This window comes from Vipera berus, assembly GCF_964194415.1.
Source record: "Vipera berus genome assembly, chromosome: 1".
Classification (NCBI taxonomy): Eukaryota; Metazoa; Chordata; class Lepidosauria; order Squamata; family Viperidae; genus Vipera; species Vipera berus.
Window position 1 is genome coordinate 169,244,773 of NC_138202.1, and position 22,015 is coordinate 169,266,787.

Consider the following 22,015-nt stretch of genomic DNA (forward strand, 5'->3'; position numbering starts at 1 on the left):
TAGTATATCTAAAAGACTAGGATTTTGTTCAAGGTAAATTAACACTATTAATGTTACCATGCATTGTGTGGCTTTAAGGCATTTTATTAATCTTTTGGGACATTTACCACTGGCACACCCATTTAGTTTAATGAGTGGAAATGTCAGTTTTCTGTGTGGAATGAAATTGGCCCAATAAAAAAAATGGTTGCTTGTAAAAGATTGAATTATTTTTTTAAAATTGTCAAACAAGGTGGAAAAATTTACATTTGGATATGGATATTGACTTGAAACAAATTAAAGTTGAAACTTTGTCAGTGAACAGATTACTTTTAATTTACCTTTAAGTTAAACCCAATTTAATAAATAGATCTGATTAAACCTCGTACTGTAGGTCTACCTTTACATCTGACCAATACATAGTTAATATATATTATTAATAATAATACCTCCAAATCAAAAGACATTGGCTTTATTCTTATTTTTCCCCTCTGCAATTTCAATATAAAGTATAAAAGACTAAAAAGAGATTTTCGTAGACATCCCAGCCTTTGAACTACCCAAGGAACTGAAACAGCAATGTTTTGCTGTCGGGCAAGCTTCCACACAAGCCACCTTTCTTTCCTCTCGCTTTGCCTCTTTTTAACCTCACACATACCCCACCTTCTGTAAGGGAAGGCAAAAGCCTCGCTCACCCTCTCGTGAAAGACGGCCTCCATGTTTATGTGTCTTCCACCGCCACCATCGGCTTCCACACCACACAGTCCGACCCAGCCAATCAAGCCGTGCTCTGGCTATGGTGCTCCGGTGCCTCATGGTTCCTCCTAGAGAAGGCAGATAGCGGCAGAGGGGACCCCGCTCGCATCGTACCGCCAGCAAGGCATTTTCAAAAACAAACAAGGATAGGAAGGGAAACAGTAGAAAAAGAACGCAACTCTGGAAAATTCATTAGAAAAAGGTGCCAGAACTCCATTCCGGTGCATTCTATGACAAAAAAAAGCCCTGCTTCTATGTACTAATTCATTCTTTTAGCATTTTCTGGTATAGCCAAAATGCACTCCTCAACTTAATGAAAAGTTCTGGAGAAAGTACAAGCTTGCTCCATACTTTCAGAATTTTAACTGATTTTAATAAATGTATTTTACTAACATATTAATAAACATCTTAATCCCACTCCTAAAGAGTGGTATTTTTTATTTATTTATTTATTTATTTGGTTTATATACCGCCCTATTCCCAAAGGACTTAGGGCGGTTTACAAGGCAAAATTTAAAAACAATCCAATATAAAATTAAAATAAAATTAAATTAAGTCTAGCCGCAAAAATTAAATCACAATTTAAAAACATTAAACCCCTCAGTCCAGACCAGATAGCTCAAAGAGCCAGGTTTTTAGGTCCCGGCGAAATGAACGAAGGTCGGGGGCAGTCCGGAGTTCCGTTGGCAGTTGATTCCATAGGGCAGGCGCGCCCACAGAGAACACCCTCCCCCTGTGGATCGCCCGTCGACAATCCTTGAACGGCGGTATCCTGAGGAGACCCCCCCTGTGGGAGCGCACAGGCCGATGGGAAATTGACGCTGGCAGCAGGTGTTCCCTTAGATAATCCGGGCCCATGCCATTTAGGGCTTTATAGGTCATCACCAGCACCTTGAATCTCACTCGGAGGGCAACCGGAAGCCAATGCAGCTCGCGGAGAAGAGGTGTTACATGGGAGTATCAGGAGACTCCCATCACAACTCGCGCGGCTGCATTCTGCACCAGCTGAAGCCTCCGAGTGGTCCTCAGGGGCAGCCCCATGTAGAGAGCATTGCAGTAGTCTATCCGGGAGGTCACGAGTGCATGGGTGACTGTGCGTAGCACATCTCGGTCCAGATAGGGCCGTAACTGGCGCACCAGGCGAACCTGGGCAAAAGCCCCCCTGGCCACGGCTCCTATATGATCTTCCAAACTGAGCCGTGAATCCAGGAGGACACCCAAGTTGCGGGCCCTATCAACAGGGGGTAACACCTCACCCCCCATAGTTAACGATGGAAAAGATTGGTTAGTCTGAGATGCCGGTATGCACAGCCACTCAGTCTTGGCAGGATTGAGATGAAGCCTGTTTCTCCCCATCCAAACCCGGACCGCTTCCAGGCAACGGGACATCACGTCGAGGGCATCACTGGGTTGGTTCGGGGTGGAAAGAAAAAGCTGGGTATCATCAGCATACTGATGATACCCCACTCCGAAACCACGAATGAGCTCACCCAACAGCTTCATATAGATGTTGAACAAGAGGGGAGAGAGGACCGACCCCTGAGGAACTCCACAAACGAGAGGCCTCGAGGCAGACTTCTGCCCTCCCGTCAACACCGACTGCGAGCGGCCCAGGAGGTAGGAGGAGAACCACCGCAAAACAGTGCCTCCCACTCCCAACCCCCTGAGACGTCGCAGTAGGATACCATGGTCGATGGTATCAAAAGCTGCTGAGAGGTCTAATAGGACTAGGACAGAGGAACAACCCCTATCCCGAGCCCGGCAGAGATCATTCACCAGCGCAACCAATGCCGTCTCCGTGCTGTACCCGGTCCTGAAGCCCGATTGGTATGGGTCCAGATAATCATATATAATAAATAATAAATAATAATTTATCTATATTTACCATACTTAAAATTAAAATTGACATATTCACCGTGACTATGTCTCACAATTCTTTGATGGGATTTAATATTTTATTGTTTTTCAGTATAGGCTAGCAAATAATTTTGATTTCACAGATCCCTAATAGGGTCTCAGGGAACAATGTTTCAAAACATTGCTGTAATGTGTTGTCCACCTGCAGGTTTTAGAATCTGAAATGCCAAAACACAATATAAAATCTTATTCTGTAAATGTATGTCCAATGTCATAATTGATGGCTTTTTAGATTTGTCAGCCAGTGTGAATGTAGAAGTGTCATCAAGAGGCAGGATAGCATACATTAAATGGAGAAAATATCATCAGCAGTGTTTTACAAAATCATTGCAGTGAGAAACAATTGGAATTTTCTGTAAAGAAAATGGCACAGGAATGTTGCTATTCTTGTTCTTATTATTCAGTTGAATCAAAAATTCAGCATCTGGTACTGCATGGCCTAAGATAGGGACAAATAAATAGTGAATTAAAAGTCTGGTAATTATGGGTTGAAAACCAGGTTAGCAACTCAGGCACGATCTGTGTCTTCACATGGTCATCCAAATATTGTTGCTGGCCAGCTCAGCAGAGCCTGGGAACTGCTTTGCAGAATTAGCTGATTCTTCTATTTCACTCACTGTTAAGTTTGCTGTGTGGGCACTTTCTAGCTTCATAACAGGAACTTGAGTCACAAGCTTTGCAATCTCTGAGCACCAACTCAGCTACCTGAACTTTTTAGAAAAGCACCACCTAGAGAAAAAAAAGAAGAAAGAAAAACTTTGCTTTTTTTAATTAAAAAAACCCAGCACAATATGCTTATGCACCATGATATCATGGGGTTTTTTGTTGTTGTTATGGTATAACATTAGTGCACTGACCGATCAACAAAAAGATGCATCTTTTGCTGCTGAAACCTTTTGTATTTATTCAGTTACTGCAGTATCATGCCCATATACAGTACAGGAAGAATGTTTCTAGGTAGAACCAGATAGTCATGTTGTAGTAAACTGGCATGTCATTTGCCAGCAAAACCCTCTTCTGCAAATAGTAATGAAGCTGTGAGGTGGGAGAGAGATGACTAGACCAGATACTTGAAATGGTGTATTTAGCTACCTCCCAAGTGTCTAGCAAACAGGTCATAGGCATAATATTTTCCATACCTTTCTCCTATCAACTGGTTATTTCTAGAAAGGCAGTAGACCTGTTTTATTAAGTTTATTCCTTTTCTGAAACAATACTAAATCTGTGCCCAAAACTAGACTAGCTGAAAAGTCTCATGTTGAAGGGGGAAGAAAAAAAAATCTACGGTGAGCAAGCTCCATTCGCAACTTGGATTCCTCTGGACTGGCAGCGAATCCAGTTTTTCCTCAAGGCTGGCAGCACCTGGAACTGGCCATGGAACCAGAATGAACTGGGTAAAATGGTTCCACTCTTTCAAGCCATAAAAATAATAAAAATACAGCCATACATAAAGTACAGCGACTCTCCATTGGGTGAGTAGTAGCAGAATACCTGTACTATAATCAAATGAAGATAGAACTGGCAATACACTATATTATACATCATTATTATAATATTATAATATGGTGTATAATTATATTATTATGTATTATTATTAATATTATAATATGGTTGTTATATAATAATTGTATAATATACCATTTTATAAAAAAAATGTAGAAACTCTGGAAAGAGTCCAGAAAAGAGCAATAAAAATGATTAGGATGCTGCAGACTAAATGAAGAACAATTGCAGGAATTGGGTATTTCTAGTCTAGTGAAAAGAGGGACTAGGGATGACATGATAGCAGTGTTCCAATATCTGAGTGGCTGCCACAAAGAAGAAGGAGTCAAGCTATTGTCCAAAGCACCTGAAGGCAAGACAAGAAGCAATGGACAGAAACTAATCAAGGAGAGGAGCAATCTAGAACTAAGGAGAACAATCAGTGGAACAACTTGCCTTCAGAAGTTGTGGGTGCATCATCACTAGAGGCTTTTAAGAAGAGATTGGACAGCCATTTGTCTGAAATGGTATCCTGCTTGAGCAGGGGTTTGGACTAAAAAACTTCCAAAGCCCCTGTTATTCTGTTAAGACATAGCTGGCAGCACCCTAGCTCTTTTCCTGGCCTAATTTCAGCTCTTCTGCAGCAAAAGATCAGTGCTCCCTTGAAAATGCCATTTAGGTTTTACATGCGAAGATGCCTCTGTCCTACAACACAAGAGAAAATGGCCTGGAAATGCCCAGCAGCCCGAGGAGAGGAGGGGTGGCCCATAGCAGTCTAATGTGGTCCTACCCACAGTTAGGTATCCTAGATTATCTCCAGAGTGAAACTTGTTGGGGGGGGGAGATGAAGCAAATTGCCGGTTTAAAACAGGAAGAGTGAAAAGTGGATTTAACCTGGTTAAAGTGCGGGTGGGGATCAGGTGAAGGCAATGTCTCGAGGACATGGCATAAAGTAGTTATTAGGGGGAGTGAATATTTGCTCACTGTTCATTTTTCTTTTCATCCTCACTCTAGATCTAACAGCAAAGTGGATATATCCTCTGGATCCATGTGGCAGAAGCCTACCATCTTTGGCAAAAGAAATCAAGTAAGTCAAAAGAATTCCTGGGTATTTAAAAATGGCAGACTTGGGCAAATGTTTTGGATTCGTGCTGTGTAGCGATAGGGGAAAAACTAAGCAATTCATGAAAAGAAAAATCAGGTAACCAATTTTTATTCTATCATTTTCTTCAGTGGTTCTCAACCTTTTCTTCACCCCGGACCGCCTTTAAATACATTTTGTGGCCACAGAAAATTAAGACTTAATCCAAGATTTAAATCATAATATTTCTTCAAGCCTTCGCAGACCCCCTGTGAGAACATCGTGGAGGCCCAGGGGTCCGCGGACCACAGGTTGAGAACAACTGGTTTACTTCATTTACTTCTATGCTGTTCAATCACTTTAGTTCCAATGAAGAAGTGTGAAAAGGACTGATGAAGGAAAGTTTTGACTAGACAGATCATCAAGGTCTTGGGTGCAGAAACGATAATTCAGAACCTACTGTGACATTGGGTTCAGTTCTAGGAGATCCCATCCATCCAATAACAGAACCCTTTTCCTTTTAGAGTCTAAGCCTGAGAACTTAAAATAAGGAAGAATTGTAGATGAGTGATGCCTTACAGTCCCAATATCACTAAATGAAAATCATAACTCAGATTCCAGATACAGTGTCAGATTCTTTTTCTAAAACAATGACAGTTTTCAACAGGAAGAGTATAGATGTCCACAAGAGCAACATGTTACCGAGTACAGCAAGTTCTACACTTGAATAAATTTGACATGCTTTCTCCCACACCTTTCTACATATCTGTAAATGCGTAGCTACTTCAGAGCTGCAGTCACATGTAGAGTAGTAGAATGCATGGATTACAGGGAGGGATTAAGAAATGCAACTAAGTGATTGGCATCTTTCACAAATTCAAAGTTTTACAGTCAATGAACTGTTTTGACTTGTAAAATAGAAACATCACTGGTTTGTTGTTGTTGTTAGCTGCGAAGTCGTGTCCGACCCATCGCGACCCTATGGACAACGTTCCTCCAGGCCTTCCTTAAATGGACTCCATCTTCTGGAGTCCATTTAAGCTCACGCCTACTGTTTCAGTGACTCCATCCATTCTATTGCCCTCAATCTTTCCCAGCATTAGGCTCTTCTCCAATGAGTCCTTCCTTTTCATTAGGTGGCCAAAGTATTTGAGTTTTAGCTTCAGAATCTGGCCTTCTAAAGAGCAGTCAGGGTTGATCTCCTCTAGGACTGACCGGTTTGATCGTCTTGCAGTCCAAGGGACTCACAGGAGTCTTCTCCAGTACCACAGTTCAAAAGCCTCAATTCTTTGGCACTCAGCCTTTTTTATGATCCAACTTTTTATGATCCAACTTTCACTGCCATACATTGCAACTGGGAAGACTATAGCCTTGACTATACGCACTTTTGTTGACAGAGTGATGTCTCTGCTTTTTAGTGTGCTGTCTAGATTTGCCATGGCTTTCCTCCCGAGGAGCAAGTGTCTTTTAATTTCTTGGCTACACTCCCCATCTGCAGTGATCTTGAAGCCCAGGAAAATAAAATCTGTCACTACATCCATTTCTTCCCCATCTATTTGCCAGGAATTGAGAGGGCTGGATGCCATGATTTTGGTTTTCTTAATGTTAAGTTTCAACCCAACTTTTGCACTCTCCTTTTTCACCCGCAACAAGAGGCTCTTTAGTTCTCCTTCACTTTCTGCCATTAGAGTGGTATCATCTGCATATCTTAGGTTGTTGATATTTCTTCCGGCAATCTTAATTCCAACTTTTGATTCATCTAGCCTTGCCTTTCTCATGATGTGCTCTGCATATAAGTTAAATAGGCAAGGCGACAGTATACAGCCTTGCCGGACTCCTTTCCCAATTTTGAACCAATCAGTGGTTCCGTCTCCAGTTCTCACTGTTGCTTCTTGGCCCACATATAGGTTTCTCAAGAGACAAATAAGATGGTCTGGTACTCCCATCTCTTTAAGAACTTGCCACAGTTTGTTATGATCCACACAATCAAAGGCTTTACCATAGTCAGTGAAGCAGAAGTACCTGTTGTACAATGTTGCGAACCTCTGTCCATATTCTTCAGGCACTCTGTCTATCAGATCTAATTCCTTAAATCTATTTGTCACCTCTACTGTATATTCAACAGGGATATGATTTAATTCATACCTGACTGGCCTAGTGCTTTTCCCTACTTTCTTCAGTTTAAGCCTAAACTTTGCAATGAGAAGCTCATGCTCTGAGCCACAGTCAGCTCATGGTCTTGTTTTTACTGACTGTATAGATCTTCTCCATCTTTGGCTGCAGAGCACATAGTCAATCTGATTTCTGTGTTGACTGTCTGGTAATGTCCATGTGTAAAACCGTCTCTTGGGTTGTTGGAAAAGAGTGTTTGCTATGACCATCATATTCTCTTGACAAAATTCTATCAGCCTGTGCCCTGCTTCATTTTGTACTCCAAGGCCAAACTTGCCTGTTATTCCGGTTATCTTTTGGCTTCCTACTTTAGCATTCCAATCCCCCATGATGATAAGGACATCATTTTTTGGTGTTAGTTCTATAAGGTGCTGTAGGGCTTCATAGAACCGGTCAATTTCATTCTCTTCAGCACTGGTGGTTGGGGCATAGATTTGGACTACTGTGATATTGAATGGTTTGCCTTGGATTCGAACTGAGATCATTCTGTCATTTTGAGGATTGTATCCCAGTATTGTTTTTCCTACTCTTTTATTGACTATGAAGGCTACTCCATTTCTTCTGAGGGATTCTTGCCCGCAGTAGTATACCTGATGGTCATCTGAATTAAATTCATCCATTCTTGTCCATTTTAGTTCACTGATACCTAAGATGTCAATGTTCAGTCTTGTCATCTCTTGTTTGACCATGTCCAGCTTTCCTTGATTCATGGATCTTACATTCCAGGTTCCTATGGAGAAAAAATCTTTACAGCATCGGACTTTCCTTTCACCACCAGACACATCCACAGCTAAGCATCCTTTCGGCTTTGGCCCAGTCGCTTCATTCTTTCTGGCGCTACTAGTACTAGCCCTCTGCTCTTCCCCAGTAGCATATTGGACGCCTTCCGACCTAAGGGGCTCATCTTCTAGTGTCATATCGTTTTGCCTTTTGGTACTGTCCATAGGGTTTTCATGGCAAAGATACTGGAGTGGGTTGCCATTTCCTTCTCCAGTGGATCACGTTTTGTCAGAACTCTCTGCTATGACCTTTCCGTCTTGGGTGGCCCTGCACGGCATAGCTCATAGCTTCATTGAATTACGCAAGCCCCTTCACCATGACAAGGCAGTAATCCATGAAGGGGAATCACTGGTTAGAGTTCCTTAATTTTCTGGTTTATGTTAAGCCTTGTGATACTTATAAATAATATTATGGGATACTTTCACTCTTTGATTCAAATCCAGGAGAAACAGACCGTTTCTGAATTTCAGCAAGAACATTTTCAGAACATACACAAAATATTCTTTAATTCATCTTAAAGAACAAGATAAATTGTCCAGCTGGAAAGGAAGACAGATCTCTTATATTTCTAATTGCTGCGTAGGAGTTTTGGCAAATATAATTTGGTCTGGGGGGAAAAAAACGCTACAATTCTCTTTCCTACCCTGTCAGTAAAACTTGCATCTGATCTATCCAGATGAAAATGTAAAAATTGTCACATCCAGAAGCATTTGGGACCAGTATTGCCTTCGCTAATTGATGTGGTTGTAAAATGCAACACACGAGACCATGGAAAGTGGTGCATAGTGATGAAAAGTCCGGCACATCTATTTGCTGTCATTAGGTAAAATACCATACTGTAGTTCATTTAGCAAAGACATCCTGTGGTTGCCATTTGCAATCTCCTGTCAGCTTCCCCGTTGACTTTGCTTGTAGAAAACCAGCAGAGGTCACCAATGGCAAACATGTGACTGCAGAATGTTGTGACATTGTAATTATGAGCCAGGTGCCAAGTGCCCAGATCACAATCACGTAACTGTGGGATGCTGCAACCAATTGAATGAGAGGTAATTAAGCAAGGACCAGCTGTATGATATATATGTCTATTTGGGAATTCTTCCAATTGTGAATGTGCCTTTTTATGAATCTAAGTAAGAATGCAGAATCTGTGACCTTCCAATTGTTACTAGACCCCATTATCCCATCTTCTCTGACAATAAGGGACCTACAAAAATGTTTACAGTAGTTGAGGAAAATTCACAGCATGGATTGCTACATTTGTATTGAGGAAAATTCACAGCATGGATTGCTACATTTGTATGAATTTTCTTCTGAGTACACGTTGTTGTTTAGAGTTGTGATATTTCACAACTTATGCAAAGACCCCAAAGCTCTTGAGAATTTGAACATTAAAGCTGAAGTGCGCTATAGACAAGTCTTATGGAGCACAGAGATAATTTAATTGCACAAACACAAAACAATAAAAAGTTAGATGAAGATAATGTTCACACTGGATATTTTTTGACATTACCATTCAAGGAGATTCTAAGTTAAATTGGGTTGTGTTCACAGAATTTCATATAAAACTACCATTTGTGTCAAAATGTATGTAAGCAAACCATGCCCACCCCATTGCCGGCAATAGAAAAAAAGTCGCAATGCGTTGCGACACATCACGTAACATTGCGAGTTTGACACCTTTGGGTTAAGGCAATGTATGCTTGCACATACCTAATGTAAGTTCCTAAGTATGCTAATCAGATTATGTTACTGGTACAAAGGCATGCCATTATTTAGCATTCAGAGCTCACAGCTTGCTTGCTTGCTGGAAATTTATACTGATTTTGTTTTGGTTTGGTTTTTTTCCTGCAAAGTTACAGATTAATAAAATACATTCAGTATACAGCATAGCCTATGACTTCATGGAACAGCCTCCCAGGTGAGAAGTCTAGTGTTCCACTAGACTTCTTGTGACTTCTTAATTATGAACAAATTCCAGGTGGAATATTTAAATCTCTCTGTCAATTACAACTGGATGTAGCTTTAATTCTTCTTCAAAAGCATCACTGAGTCACCTTTAAGTTTTGGATCATACAGCAGCACTTTTTGTTTTCTTTCCTGTTGTGTGTAAGTATTCAAGGACCCAATTCAGGTTAGAGCCACCATTCACAGAGAAGAGGAAGCTACGCCTTGGTCATGAATTACTTTTGCATGCCATGGCAAATTGTAATTTTTCACCATTCAATCAACCTCCCTAAGCATATTACATAAGGAATAACTTTGCTACCTTGGGTGATGAACCTGAGCTGGACCGAACATGATCTGCATCCTGAGTTACTTTGCCATCTACTTTTTCCTTTACAGGAAGGCCCATGAAACTCAACTATCCCTGATTTGATATTAATCACAAGGAAGATTTAATCGAGGAGAATGTTGAGAAGAAAAACCATATAATGCTTGACTTCTTCATTTTAAGGGAAACAAAAACAATGCCTTTAAAAACACTTAACTTGGACTTATGCAGGTTTTAACATTAAATAGCTACCCGTGTCAGGAGAAATTAATAGCTCCAGATTCATAAGCCTCTGCAAGGGAACAGGGAAGTGAAAATGCACACATAATGCCACAAGACAAATCCCATGACTGACACCCTTGTCTCACATCAGAACATGAATGCAAAAGGACTAGGTTTGCATATAATATTCTTTCACATCAGCCATTTTTTTCATTATGCAGAAACCTGCAGATACCTACTGTATGTCTAGAATACCAAGCGAACGCTCTTTATGAAAGCTTGATAGGTAAACTTTGAGGTGGACAGGTGAGTAAATTACAGGAAGGCTTTCAACCGCTCCATCTTCTCTGAAGTGAACTGATCCAGCCAACACCAAGTCAGAATTTCTGAAGGATGATATCTACAGGGAGGCAAAATGCTGAAAGCACATGGCAGTGATGTGTCACAAGCCTTGTCCCATTTGTACCTGAAGATTTTCTACTCACACATAAATGGGGTGGAACATGCAGGAAAATGTCAAAACCTGACCACCAAATCCTGTGGATGCTATGTAAGGCAAGGAACTGCAAAAGGAAAGTATGAAAATTGCCAACCATCTTTCAGTGGTGGAAAGCCAATCTTAACTGTAATTACAATTGCTCATTTTGATGAGTCAGTGTTCTTCAACTCTCCTCTAGAGTTTACTCACATAATTGTGAGTAATTGGTATGACTTGACAAATTTTAAAACTATTCTGTCCTTAGCAAGATACTGTTTTGAGAGAGTGATAATGCAGGAATTTAGCATGGGTTTGGCATGCAGAAATGCTCAGGTCATGTCTTCATTGCAGGAAGTGATTTGCGTGGTAGGGTGGATGAACAAGCAAGAAACACAGAGAGCCACTCCTAGGCCTTCTGAAATATGGGATTATAACAATAAATACACATAGATCATTGCCTAATGTGAAAAATTGTTATTACCAGAAGAGAAAATGTATTGGCATGTGTAAAATTGGACTTAGTTGGAAAAACTTATATGCATCACCGAATTATTAACGGACTCAGTCAACACGTTGTTTATGGAGCACTTGTTTGTGAAAATAGAAAATTAATAAAATATTTATACATATATAAAAATAGATTTCCACCTAAGAGGCAAATTAGAAATAATATGCGGATGAACTTGAATGCATTGGAATACTATTGGATGCACCCTAGAAAGCAAATGGCACTGATCTTCCTTGATGCAGAGAAGGCATTTGACAATGTGAACTGGCAATTTATGCTTTTACAATTAACTATATGGACTTTGGAGAGAAATTTATTAACACAATTAAGGCAATATATTATAAACAAACAGCAAAGGTGGTTATAAATGGGGATCTAATAGAGAACTTTAATATAACTAAGGGTACAAGGCAAGGAGGTCCCCTATCTCCATTGTTGTTTTAACTTTAGAGGTATTAAACAGAAATATTAGGCAAGACAGTGTAATAAAACACATGAAAATAAAGGAGTATAAACTACAAGCATTTGCTGATGATTTGGTGTTTATTTTAGAAGAACCACAAGAAACAGGACCTAAACTGAGAAAATAGAAGAATACAGTGCAGTGGCAGGATTGAAAATAAACAAAGAGAAAACCAAAATATTAATTAAAAACTTAATGGATAAACAGAAAAGAGAATTTGCAATGATGGGTATGCAGATTGCAAAGGAAGTTAAATATCTAGGAGTTCAATTAACAGCAAGATGTGTGACTATTAAAGAAGATAACTATGATAAATTGAAGGCGTAAATTAAAGTAGATTTGAAAAATTGGAAAAACCTACTGTCCTTGTTGGATAGAATAACTACGATTAAGATGAATATATTGCCAAGATTATTGTACTTGTTCCATGGTACAGTATGGGAAGAGTGATACGCATAGCTACTTTCAAAGACATTATATTAGGAATGCATTACTGCTGGTATGGACAAAATTTAAAAAACAACAGTATTTGAAAATACCAGTCTGGTTATCTACAATGGAGGCGTTAATACACCTGATTGTAATTAATATGGAAAAAATTATAAGATACAATGATATATGAAAAGGGGGAACTTAAAACTAAACGAGAACTTAATAGACTAGGGATTGACTTATCATGGTGGCCACAGTTACAGATATAATCCAGATATGAAAAAGACAGGAAGTTACCGGTATATGGCTTTTATAAAGAACCAACTGAATTGGATCAGATTCTAATAGGGATAGACGAGAAATTAATTAAAAGGATATACAATTATTTACTATGTACTAAATTGGAAGAGGAACAAATAAAGGAGACAATGGTAATATGAGCTCAGAATTTTGGCTATACAATAGAATTAAGTAAAATGGAAGAAACTGTGGGACAGAAACTATAATGTCAACAGGGTATAAAGAAAATCTTTATAAAATGTTCTACAGATGGCATTTTTCACCTGCTAGACTAGCGAATGAATATGTATAAAGATAAATCTGCTAAATGTTGGAATATGTTGGACATGCCCCAAAGCAAAAAAATATTGGAATAAAATACATGTATGGTTGAAAGCAATGATAAAACAACATATAGATCTAAAACCAGAGATATTCTTACTGGGCATGTTACCAGGAAATTACAATTTTGGAAAAATGAAGAAACTACTACAGAGGAGAATATACCGTATATACTTGAGTATAAGCCGACTCGAGTATAAGCCGAGACCCCCAATTTCACCCCCAAAAACTGGAAAAAGTTATTGACTCGAGTATAAGCCGATCCGCCGTTCTGCAAGCCTCTGCCGCCGGCGGAGGCTGGATCCGCGCTCTGCAAGCCTCTGCCGCCAGCAGAGGCTCGATCCGCCATTTTGCAAGCCTGAATACACAGGAATACCCTGTGTGGCCGCGGCTCTCGGGGAAGCCCTGGCTGTCCGCTTCCTCGCTCCACGCTGCCATTCGGGGCCCGCGCGTTCCCCGGGCAAATCGCGGCGCCCAGCAGGCGAGGAAACACGCCCGCTCGTCGCCCCCCCTTCCCTCAGGAGACGCGAAGCAAGTGACCGCCCGGAGCTTACCGAGGACTTGCGCGCGGCCGAGGCTTCGGTGCTTCCAGGATCGTGTGCACCTCTCCCAAGCCGCCGCCGTCCGGAGACCTGCCGAAGTTTGGGGAGGTGCGCGCGCACCTCCCCAAACCTCCCCAAACGTCGGCAGGTCTCTGGACCTCCGCGCCCTGCCTGCCTGCTTCTTTCCGCTGCGGAAAGAAGCAGGCAGGCAGGGCGCGGAAGTCCGGAGACCTGCCGACGTTTGGGGAGGTTTGGGGAGGTGCCCAAACCTCCCCAAACATCGGCAGTTCTCTGGACCTCCGCGCCCTGCCTGCCTGCTTCTTTCCGCAGCGGAAAGAAGCAGGCAGGCAGGGCGCGGAGGTCCGGAGACCTGCCGACGTTTGGGGAGGTTTGGGGAGGCGCGCACCTCCCCAAACCTCCCCAAACTTCGGCAGGTCTCCGGACGGCGGTGGCTTGGGAGAGGTGCGCGCGATCCCAGAAGCACCAAAGCCTCGGCCGCGCACAAGTCCTCGGTAAGTTTTTTTTGTTGACTGGAGTATAAGCCGAAGTGGAATTTTTCAGCCCAAAAAGTGGGCTGAAAAATTCGGCTTATACTCAAGTATATACGGTAATTTAAAAAATACTGGAATGTGCAGAAATGGATAGGTTACAGAAAAAGTAATGGAATATTATATGACATGGGACCTATTTTACCAATGGTTAGCTGATAGAGAGCCTTGGTGGAGCAGTGGGCTAATGCCTCCTTAAGTAACACCAGCTGCCTGCAATTAGTGCAGGTTCGCATCCCACCAGGCTCAAGGTTGACTCAGCCTTCCATCCTTCCCAGGTAGGTAAAATGAGGACCCAGATTGTTGGGGGCAATAAGCTGACTTTGTAATAATGCCGCTTGGGGTGTGTGTGAAAGCCCTAATAAGCAGGCATATACATAGAATGAAGGCTACTGCTAAGCTTGTAAGCCGCCCTGAGTCTTCGGAGAAGGGCGGGATATAAATGGAATTAAAATAAAAAATAAAATAAAATAAAAACCAAGGTTAGAAAGTTGGAAATATGAGAATATGTGCATTATGTGAGCAAGATTTATAATGGATTAGTAAATACTTTGATTGTTATATAACTAATGTTAATGAGGGTAATGCTATTTTTAACAATTTGATGGCTATTTTTAGTATATGATTGTATTTTGATAAGATTATTATAAATGTGATGATTATATTTTAAAACTTATATACCTAGACAACACACTGTTCAATGTAGAAACGGAATTTTAAAAATAATAATAATAAAAACAATACATACGTTTGATAAAGTCTATAATACTATAGAAAAGTCAGTGTGGTGTAGCAATGAGGGCACCAGACACCGGGCACCTTGCTTCACAATGCAAGGCTTGCCCCTTTTATATTCACAGCCTGCCTGCCTGCCCTAAGACTATGAATTCTAGTTCTGCCTAAGATACAAAGCCAGCTTGGGGGAGAATGCACTTACTTCATGTATCTCCCAAAGTTGTTGATGTAGATTGTAGAAAGAACCAAAGATGAAAAAACTAGTAGCCACATTTCTAGTCATTAATCATTACATACTACCTTTCATCATTAGTCTGAGAAAATCCTACCGCTAAGACAAATACTTATTAAATTTCTAAATAATAATTAATGAACAGGGAGAAAAACTCTTGTATATTTTGAATGACAAGTCAAGGCAGTAGTGCAGCAGACAAAACATGTAATGACAGTCATTCTGCAATTAACTCAATACAACAGACGCTACCCAACAGCATTTCAGTCATAGAACTTGTTAGACATTACAGTTTTGTTAGCATACTATTTTCTTAATGGAGCAGATTATCCTAGAGTGTTGTATTTCCTAAATACTGACAAACAGATGAAGCAATCTAACACACTGAACTTGTTTTATTGGTTTGTAATGTGCAAGGCCAACTACTACAGTATCTTTATTTCCAGTGTCAGAAAGCCAATTTGTTCATGTTTGTGTTTGTTGAAGGGTGGAAGTTTCAGAGAACTACAGTGCATATTCTATTTTGAAACTAGTCAGAAGTTGTATGGTGTCCATCTAGAATCCAAAAATCCATAGTTTAGGCATTCATCAAAAATAAAAAGATTTGAACCCCTCACAAAGCAATCCTGTGCTGTCCATGGGCTTGATACCATATGATGCATCTGAGATTATAGCCTTGGCCAGGGGTAGGCAACCTTGGCTCTTTTATGACTCGTGGACTTCAACTCCCAGAATTCCTGAGTCAGCTATGCTTTAATCTATTCATTAATCTAGTCTCAATAATGTATTTGCTAACAACTGAGCTCTGTAGTTTTTCTTAGTTCCCAACATTGTATAAAAAAATTTTCCTGGCACTTACACCTAACTAATGTGATTCTGTATGGATTTTGATTATATGCTGCTGTTAGGGGCTTGAGTGTCATTGTTATTACATTTCTCATACAGTACTGCAGTGATTATTTTCCCCAGTTATTCCAAAGCTGATCTAGACAAAATAGGTGCAGTCTTAAATAATGGGCATCCATGTTTACTCCCGATTCTAAAGTAATTTTGTTTAAAACATTATCTTGAAGATCCACATTAAATCTTTTTTTGGTTAGCGTACTCGTTGCAAAAATAGTTTTGCTGGACTTCTGGAGAAGCAATAGCCAACTGAAGGCGGCTCCACTGACAGCAGAACTGACCGTGGCAGATTGATGAGCCGGTGAAGTGATCTGCTTCTTGGAATTCCTCTCCAGAAAAAGAAAGGACTCAGGACCATCCACAAGCACTCCAGATAGTACCTGTGAGGACACCATAAGATAGTAATCTCCAGCAGATTTGGGGCTCTGGAGAGCTGAGGGACTGCCATCCCACCTTGGTGGAGCAGTGGGCTAATGCCTCCTTAAGTAACACCAGCTGCCTGCAATTAGTGCAGGTTCACATCCCACCAGGCTCAAGGTTGACTCAGCCTTCCATCCTTCCGAGGTAGGTAAAATGAGGACCCAGATTGTTGGGGGCAATAAGCTGACTTTGTAATAATGCCACTTGGGGGGAGGGGGGGGCGAAAGCCCTAATAAGCAGGCATATACATAGAATGAAGGCTATTGCTAAGCACATTGGTTTGTGCTTAAATTGTAACCCGCCCTGAATCTTCGGAGAAGGGCGGGATATAAATGGGATTAAAATAAAAAAATAAAAATAAAAATCTTTGCCAAGCCACAATCGGCACCATTATGGGCTCAAGGTTCGCACACTTCCTTTCTTAAATCATTTCTGAAAATTGCTTGTTAACAATTTTTGGGAGATTAAGAATCTCCAAAACAGCAAGTATCACTTCAGGGAAAGACGTTTCATGCAAGTTTAAGGATTTTTTTTTAAAAAAAACACACTTATTTCAGAATAAACAGCGAAAGAGTGATTAGAAAATTGATCCTGGACAGGTATAAATAGACTAAGGAGCTAGATGAATTTGAAATGAGAGTGATTAGAACATTGGTTCTGGAAAGGCATAACCAGACTAAGAAGGCAGATGAATCTGAAATAAGACTTTGAAATTAATTTCAAATCTTCCTGTGAGTTGCTCAGAATTCTATCAAAAATATATAAAGATTATGAAATTAAATAGAAGAAACCTTCCCATGAGAAAATGCTTCTGATTAGAAAAAAAATGAGAATTTCAAGCTTTGACGCTAGAAGGAACTAGAAATAAATTTCCTTTTTTTTTAGTTTTTTATCTTTATAACTGTAAACCTTAATGCAAATTATTTAAAAAATAGTTTTGCTGGTGATTTATACAAATTAGAACATTCTTGGGCCGTCATTTTTTGTTTCTAAAGCTGTTTACTGTAAGAAACAGTGCTAAGGGGAAAATTATTCTGAACCAACACTGTTTACAGTATCAAATTCACAAGAGCCCCCTCGTCCCAACATACAGACACACACTCCTTAACGCTTGAAATTTTCTTTTCTGATCAACTGTTTTGCACAGACTGCTATTTTTCAGCATCCTCAATGACCTCTTAATTTCATTTCTACTGCCTGCATTTGACAAAAGAGGATTTGTTTTGTATGTCTTAAGATTTCCAAACTCTGCCCCAGGCATCTCTAGACATTTCAGGAATGCAGATTAGCAAATAGTTCTTTCAGCTCAAAATGGTTACTGCTTTTCTTCTCCAGCAAAGATCCCTTAGCTTCCGTGTTACAGCATTATTATTATTATTTTTAAACGCAAGCAGGTAAATGCTTCCTATGTCTAAAATAAGATGCATTTACACAAACACTTGAATTGTAATGCTCTTGAATCTTGGCCAAAAGTAACACATAAAAGGAAGCCCTATTTTCATCACAAAGCTCTCTTTTTTTTAAAGCAAGCATGCTCAAGCCTATGATGGGTGATATCTAAGAATGCCCTGAAGATTTATCTTATATTAATAGCAAAAGTGACAAAGAAAGCTAACTTTTATTTGGCTTTTTATTAAATTACTGGAAGAAATATGTAAAAAAAAAGAAAGAAAAGAAAGTCTGCAAATGTTACATGTTTAGAGTCCAGAGGCCCAGCTGTAGTCCAATTTCCTTAATTTACGAAGTTCTCTTTCCTGAAGTTTTGATAATTTAGATACACTCTCCCCAAAGCATTCTGTTGTCTGTGAAGCCTCTGGGCAAACTTCAATAACCTCAGATTCCTCTTCGGACTCCTTCTCTTCACTGTCACTTAGCATTTCCACTTCATCAGCAATTTCACTAGTGCTGTTAAAAAAAAAGAATTATATAAACCATTCGTCTATTTGTCTCAAAATAATGCCAAAAAAAGCCTAGCAAGTTATCTCAGTCAGCAATTCCACTGCAAATAGTCCTCCTTTCTTCTTAAAATGTTTTCCTGAACGGTTTTAGTATAAAAAGGAACACAAATTCCTTAAATACATATTTTCAGATTTTTCCCCCCCTATACAACAGGCACAGATGGAGTTTGTATATATACCAAGCTACATCAGGGAAAGCCAGGCATTTTCCTTGAGGTGCCAGCATTGTATGCATTTGCAGTATATCCTGTGGGGGGGGGGGGGAAGAGGAGCTATTATTAGGTTAATATGCATACTTGGCAGTCAGATACTCTGTGCTTTGGGAGATCAATAATGAGGCTTTGATTTGGGTTTGTTTTGGGGGGCAGATATTTTGCCTCCTGGCAAGGCTACATTGGTGCAGCAATTCAGTGAGGATTCCCTTGTGGCATCTGTAGAGTTGAAATTTGAAAAGTTGAAATCAAGAAGGTTGGTGACTGACAATCTCCAGGGTCTTGGGGCAGAATATCTGCAGAAAATCTGATCAATACCAGATGGATTTGATTAGGACCAAATCCAGGGTATTGATCTTGCAAGCTGAAGAACCCAACTGGGACTAAAACTATTCCAAGAATTCCATGAATTCTTTCTTTGCTAATGAGATACTCCAAATGATTAAATCCTCCACTCCCTGAAAAAGCTCCAAAGAGTAAAAAAAAAAAAAAACCTGGATCAATAAAGGACCAGAAAGAACAGCCCTGAAGGGATTATGGTCATCGGCAGATATGTCCAAACAGGGTCAACCTTAAGAGTTACAACCCATGTGATCAAAACTCCACATATAAGACGGTAAAAAAAGGAAGCATGTTGACTGCATGATTGCGCGTCCTGACCCCCTTCCTGCAGACAACTTTGGAAGAGGGGCGAAGGTTTTGGGTCCACAAATTTCTAAACTTTCTAGATATATCCTAAATACAAGAGGAAGCATCCCTATCTTCGAGCTGATATTTCACTTACTTTCCATCAGTTGGACAAGAAAGGAAAGTGTACAAAGTAAAAAAGAAAAAAAATGGCAGAGGAAGTACATGCCTTGGCAAATAATCTAATCCTAACAAGGGATTTGGGGGTTTGATGGAGAGGTGACAGTAGCTGATTCATTTCTAGAACTCCTGCCAGGGCGATGTCTTGTAATTCTCTGAACACAGCAGCATACATGCAGCCTACATGGGTATCTCTGCGTTTGGATCCCATCTCAACCAAAATTGGACAATACATTTTTAGTATATTACATCTGAGCGACCTCTCGGGTTTCTTACCTTGTTCTAGGCACCAGCAAAGAGTGAATAAAAAGAGGACATAAGAAAGAAGCTGAAGGTAACACATGTGCTGGAGTATGAAGCAGCTGGGGAGAAAACACAGGCCGGTGAGACTAGGGCACTTTCTTAAGAGGTCATTGCAAATGCATAAATTCCGAGTGTGGGTTAGATCCATTCTTACTTCTTTAACAGCAGGCGATTCTTGACCTAGCAGATTCTGCACAGGAACTTTCCCAATATCCATTCCCTCTTTCATTTGCTGCCGATGCTTCCCCAGTAAGAGGCAAAAAGGAGTCATGGAGATGCTCTCCTCAACTGCTAACTAAAAAGGAGATGGAAAAAACAACCACATCTACATTAAGGCATAGGCAAGTTATTTTCAAGCACAGGGACAAAAGTGCTACAAAACAAGAAAACAGTAACTTATCTTTGGAGCACATGCTTGTTCAGCAGTCAGGTGCAACATGATGATAGGCAGTCATTAACTAGGTCAGCCTTTGTATCCTGGTGGAACTAGAGTGTCTATCTATAATATGCTGCCAGCAGAGGGAATTGCAGAAAGCATCCTTCTACTTGCTTGGGTGGTACCAGATTAGGAAGGCAAGGTTGAATTAGCAATACCTGGCCAGAAGATTAGTACAATCCATGACCAGCTTAGTGCCTTCTCCATGATTTTTAAGAGCCCAAAATCTCCAAGAAAGGTACTACAGGTCCTTGAGATGAAGGCCAATTGTCATTTGGAATTGCTTTATCTTAACCCGATTGTAAATTTTAATATATATTTATACTATTGAAGATAGATTTTTAATTTGGAAAAATTAAATATCGTACCCATCTTGGATCAATCCTTGAATGCAGTATTTTCTTCCAAAGAAACCTTCACTCTTTCAACTAAAACAAAGCTAAAATTATCTGCAGATATCATTTTTACTCAAGCATTTAAAACTTAATTGGCAACTCTCACTATTCCATCTGTATTGGTATCCACCATGTAGATGGGTGTCTCAGCCTTTCCCATAGTCAAGTGTTTGCCATCTTAAATGAAAGATTCAATACTATCCTGGCCAAAGAAGGTGAAAGATAGGTGTCCCGTGATGAGACATGAAAAATTAAGAACGATGTGAAAAGAGGTAGCGTTGTAGATGGAGCAGGGGAAAAATTTTGACACAGCCTTTTGGATCCAGAGACACTCACTGAGGTAGGCCACGCCTCAAGACTCCATTGCATTCTTCACTGAAATATTTTAATATGACTCAGCATTCAAAAAAGGGTTTTCATTCATTTCATAAGTCATTTAGCTACGAAAATTAATACCTGTCTACTGGAAGGCGTAAGTCTCTCTTCTGGGGTCTTTGTGCTAAAAGTCATTAATTCCTACACAATCAAAAGGGAAAAGAAAAGCAAGATTACAGACAGGAAAGGTATCCTTATAATTACATTGAGTTTTTAAAATGGCGCACACCATTCAAAATACCAGTCCAGAAGCATATGGATATAGAACTAGGTGAATTTAAATATGAGATGTGGTCGTTAGCCAAAACATGGGGGATAGTAAAAAAAATATTTGTTACTCTTTGGAACAATGCCTTTCCTTTTAAATATTATTATAGGGAATTTCCTTTCCCTCTAATAATGACCTTTTTTTTAGTGCTGTTGGGGTGAAATACATTACCCACAAACCAAGTACAGCATTCATAGAAAGCAATATTGGATTTAGACAGGCCAAATTTCATGTCAGCATAGTATGGCTGGCTGGAATTAGATTGCAGGAAAATAATCTATATCTTGACACAGTTAAGAAATATGCAAAATGCAGGTTGCTCAGAGAAGCCCATAAATGTCAAAACATAGCTGGCTCAATATAGTTTATCTAGGTTGCAATCCTAAATGGAGTTAAGAGCCTCTGAACAAACAGGACCTATTTCTAAACAAGCAAGCAGAGTGTGTCATTAGTACTTGAAGAATATGTATGTATGCAATTTCTATAGCTGTCCATCCCAGTTAATAACCTTTTTTGGGGGGGAGGGGGGTGGAATTACAATTAAAAAAATATATTGCAATTAAAAATACTAAAAACATTTTTGAAAAAATAAAAGCATTCAGATTAAATATACATAGGAGTCAGAAAACACAAGACTCTTTAAGCTAATTTTTCTTGTTTCTATGTCCCACCCCAACTAGGACAATATTGTAATGACAGTCTATTGCAAGCATGTCAG

At 39.9% G+C, this 22,015-nt stretch overlaps 1 protein-coding gene and 1 long non-coding RNA gene across 4 annotated transcripts in view; both read right to left on the minus strand.

The window, feature by feature from the left end:
* Positions 1-767, minus strand: part of LOC308659947 — a 40,300-nt gene extending 39,533 nt beyond the window's left edge. Inside the window, exon 1 of the long non-coding RNA XR_014024650.1 lies at positions 675-767. This is a non-coding gene — a long non-coding RNA (uncharacterized lncRNA). The remainder of the gene's footprint in view (positions 1-674) is intronic.
* A 17,388-nt stretch (positions 768-18,155) lies between these two features.
* WDR75 (WD repeat domain 75) overlaps positions 18,156-22,015 on the minus strand; it is a 32,548-nt gene continuing 28,688 nt past the window's right edge. For all 3 annotated transcript variants that reach the window (XM_081336803.1, XM_081336804.1, XM_081336805.1), the window contains 4 exons: positions 21,111-21,170; positions 19,978-20,118; positions 19,797-19,882; positions 18,156-18,448 (listed from right to left, as the gene is read on the minus strand). In XM_081336803.1, the coding sequence (XP_081192929.1) occupies positions 18,241-18,448; positions 19,797-19,882; positions 19,978-20,118; positions 21,111-21,170 (495 nt within the window). In that variant the 3' untranslated portion in view covers positions 18,156-18,240. The remainder of the gene's footprint in view (positions 18,449-19,796; positions 19,883-19,977; positions 20,119-21,110; positions 21,171-22,015) is intronic.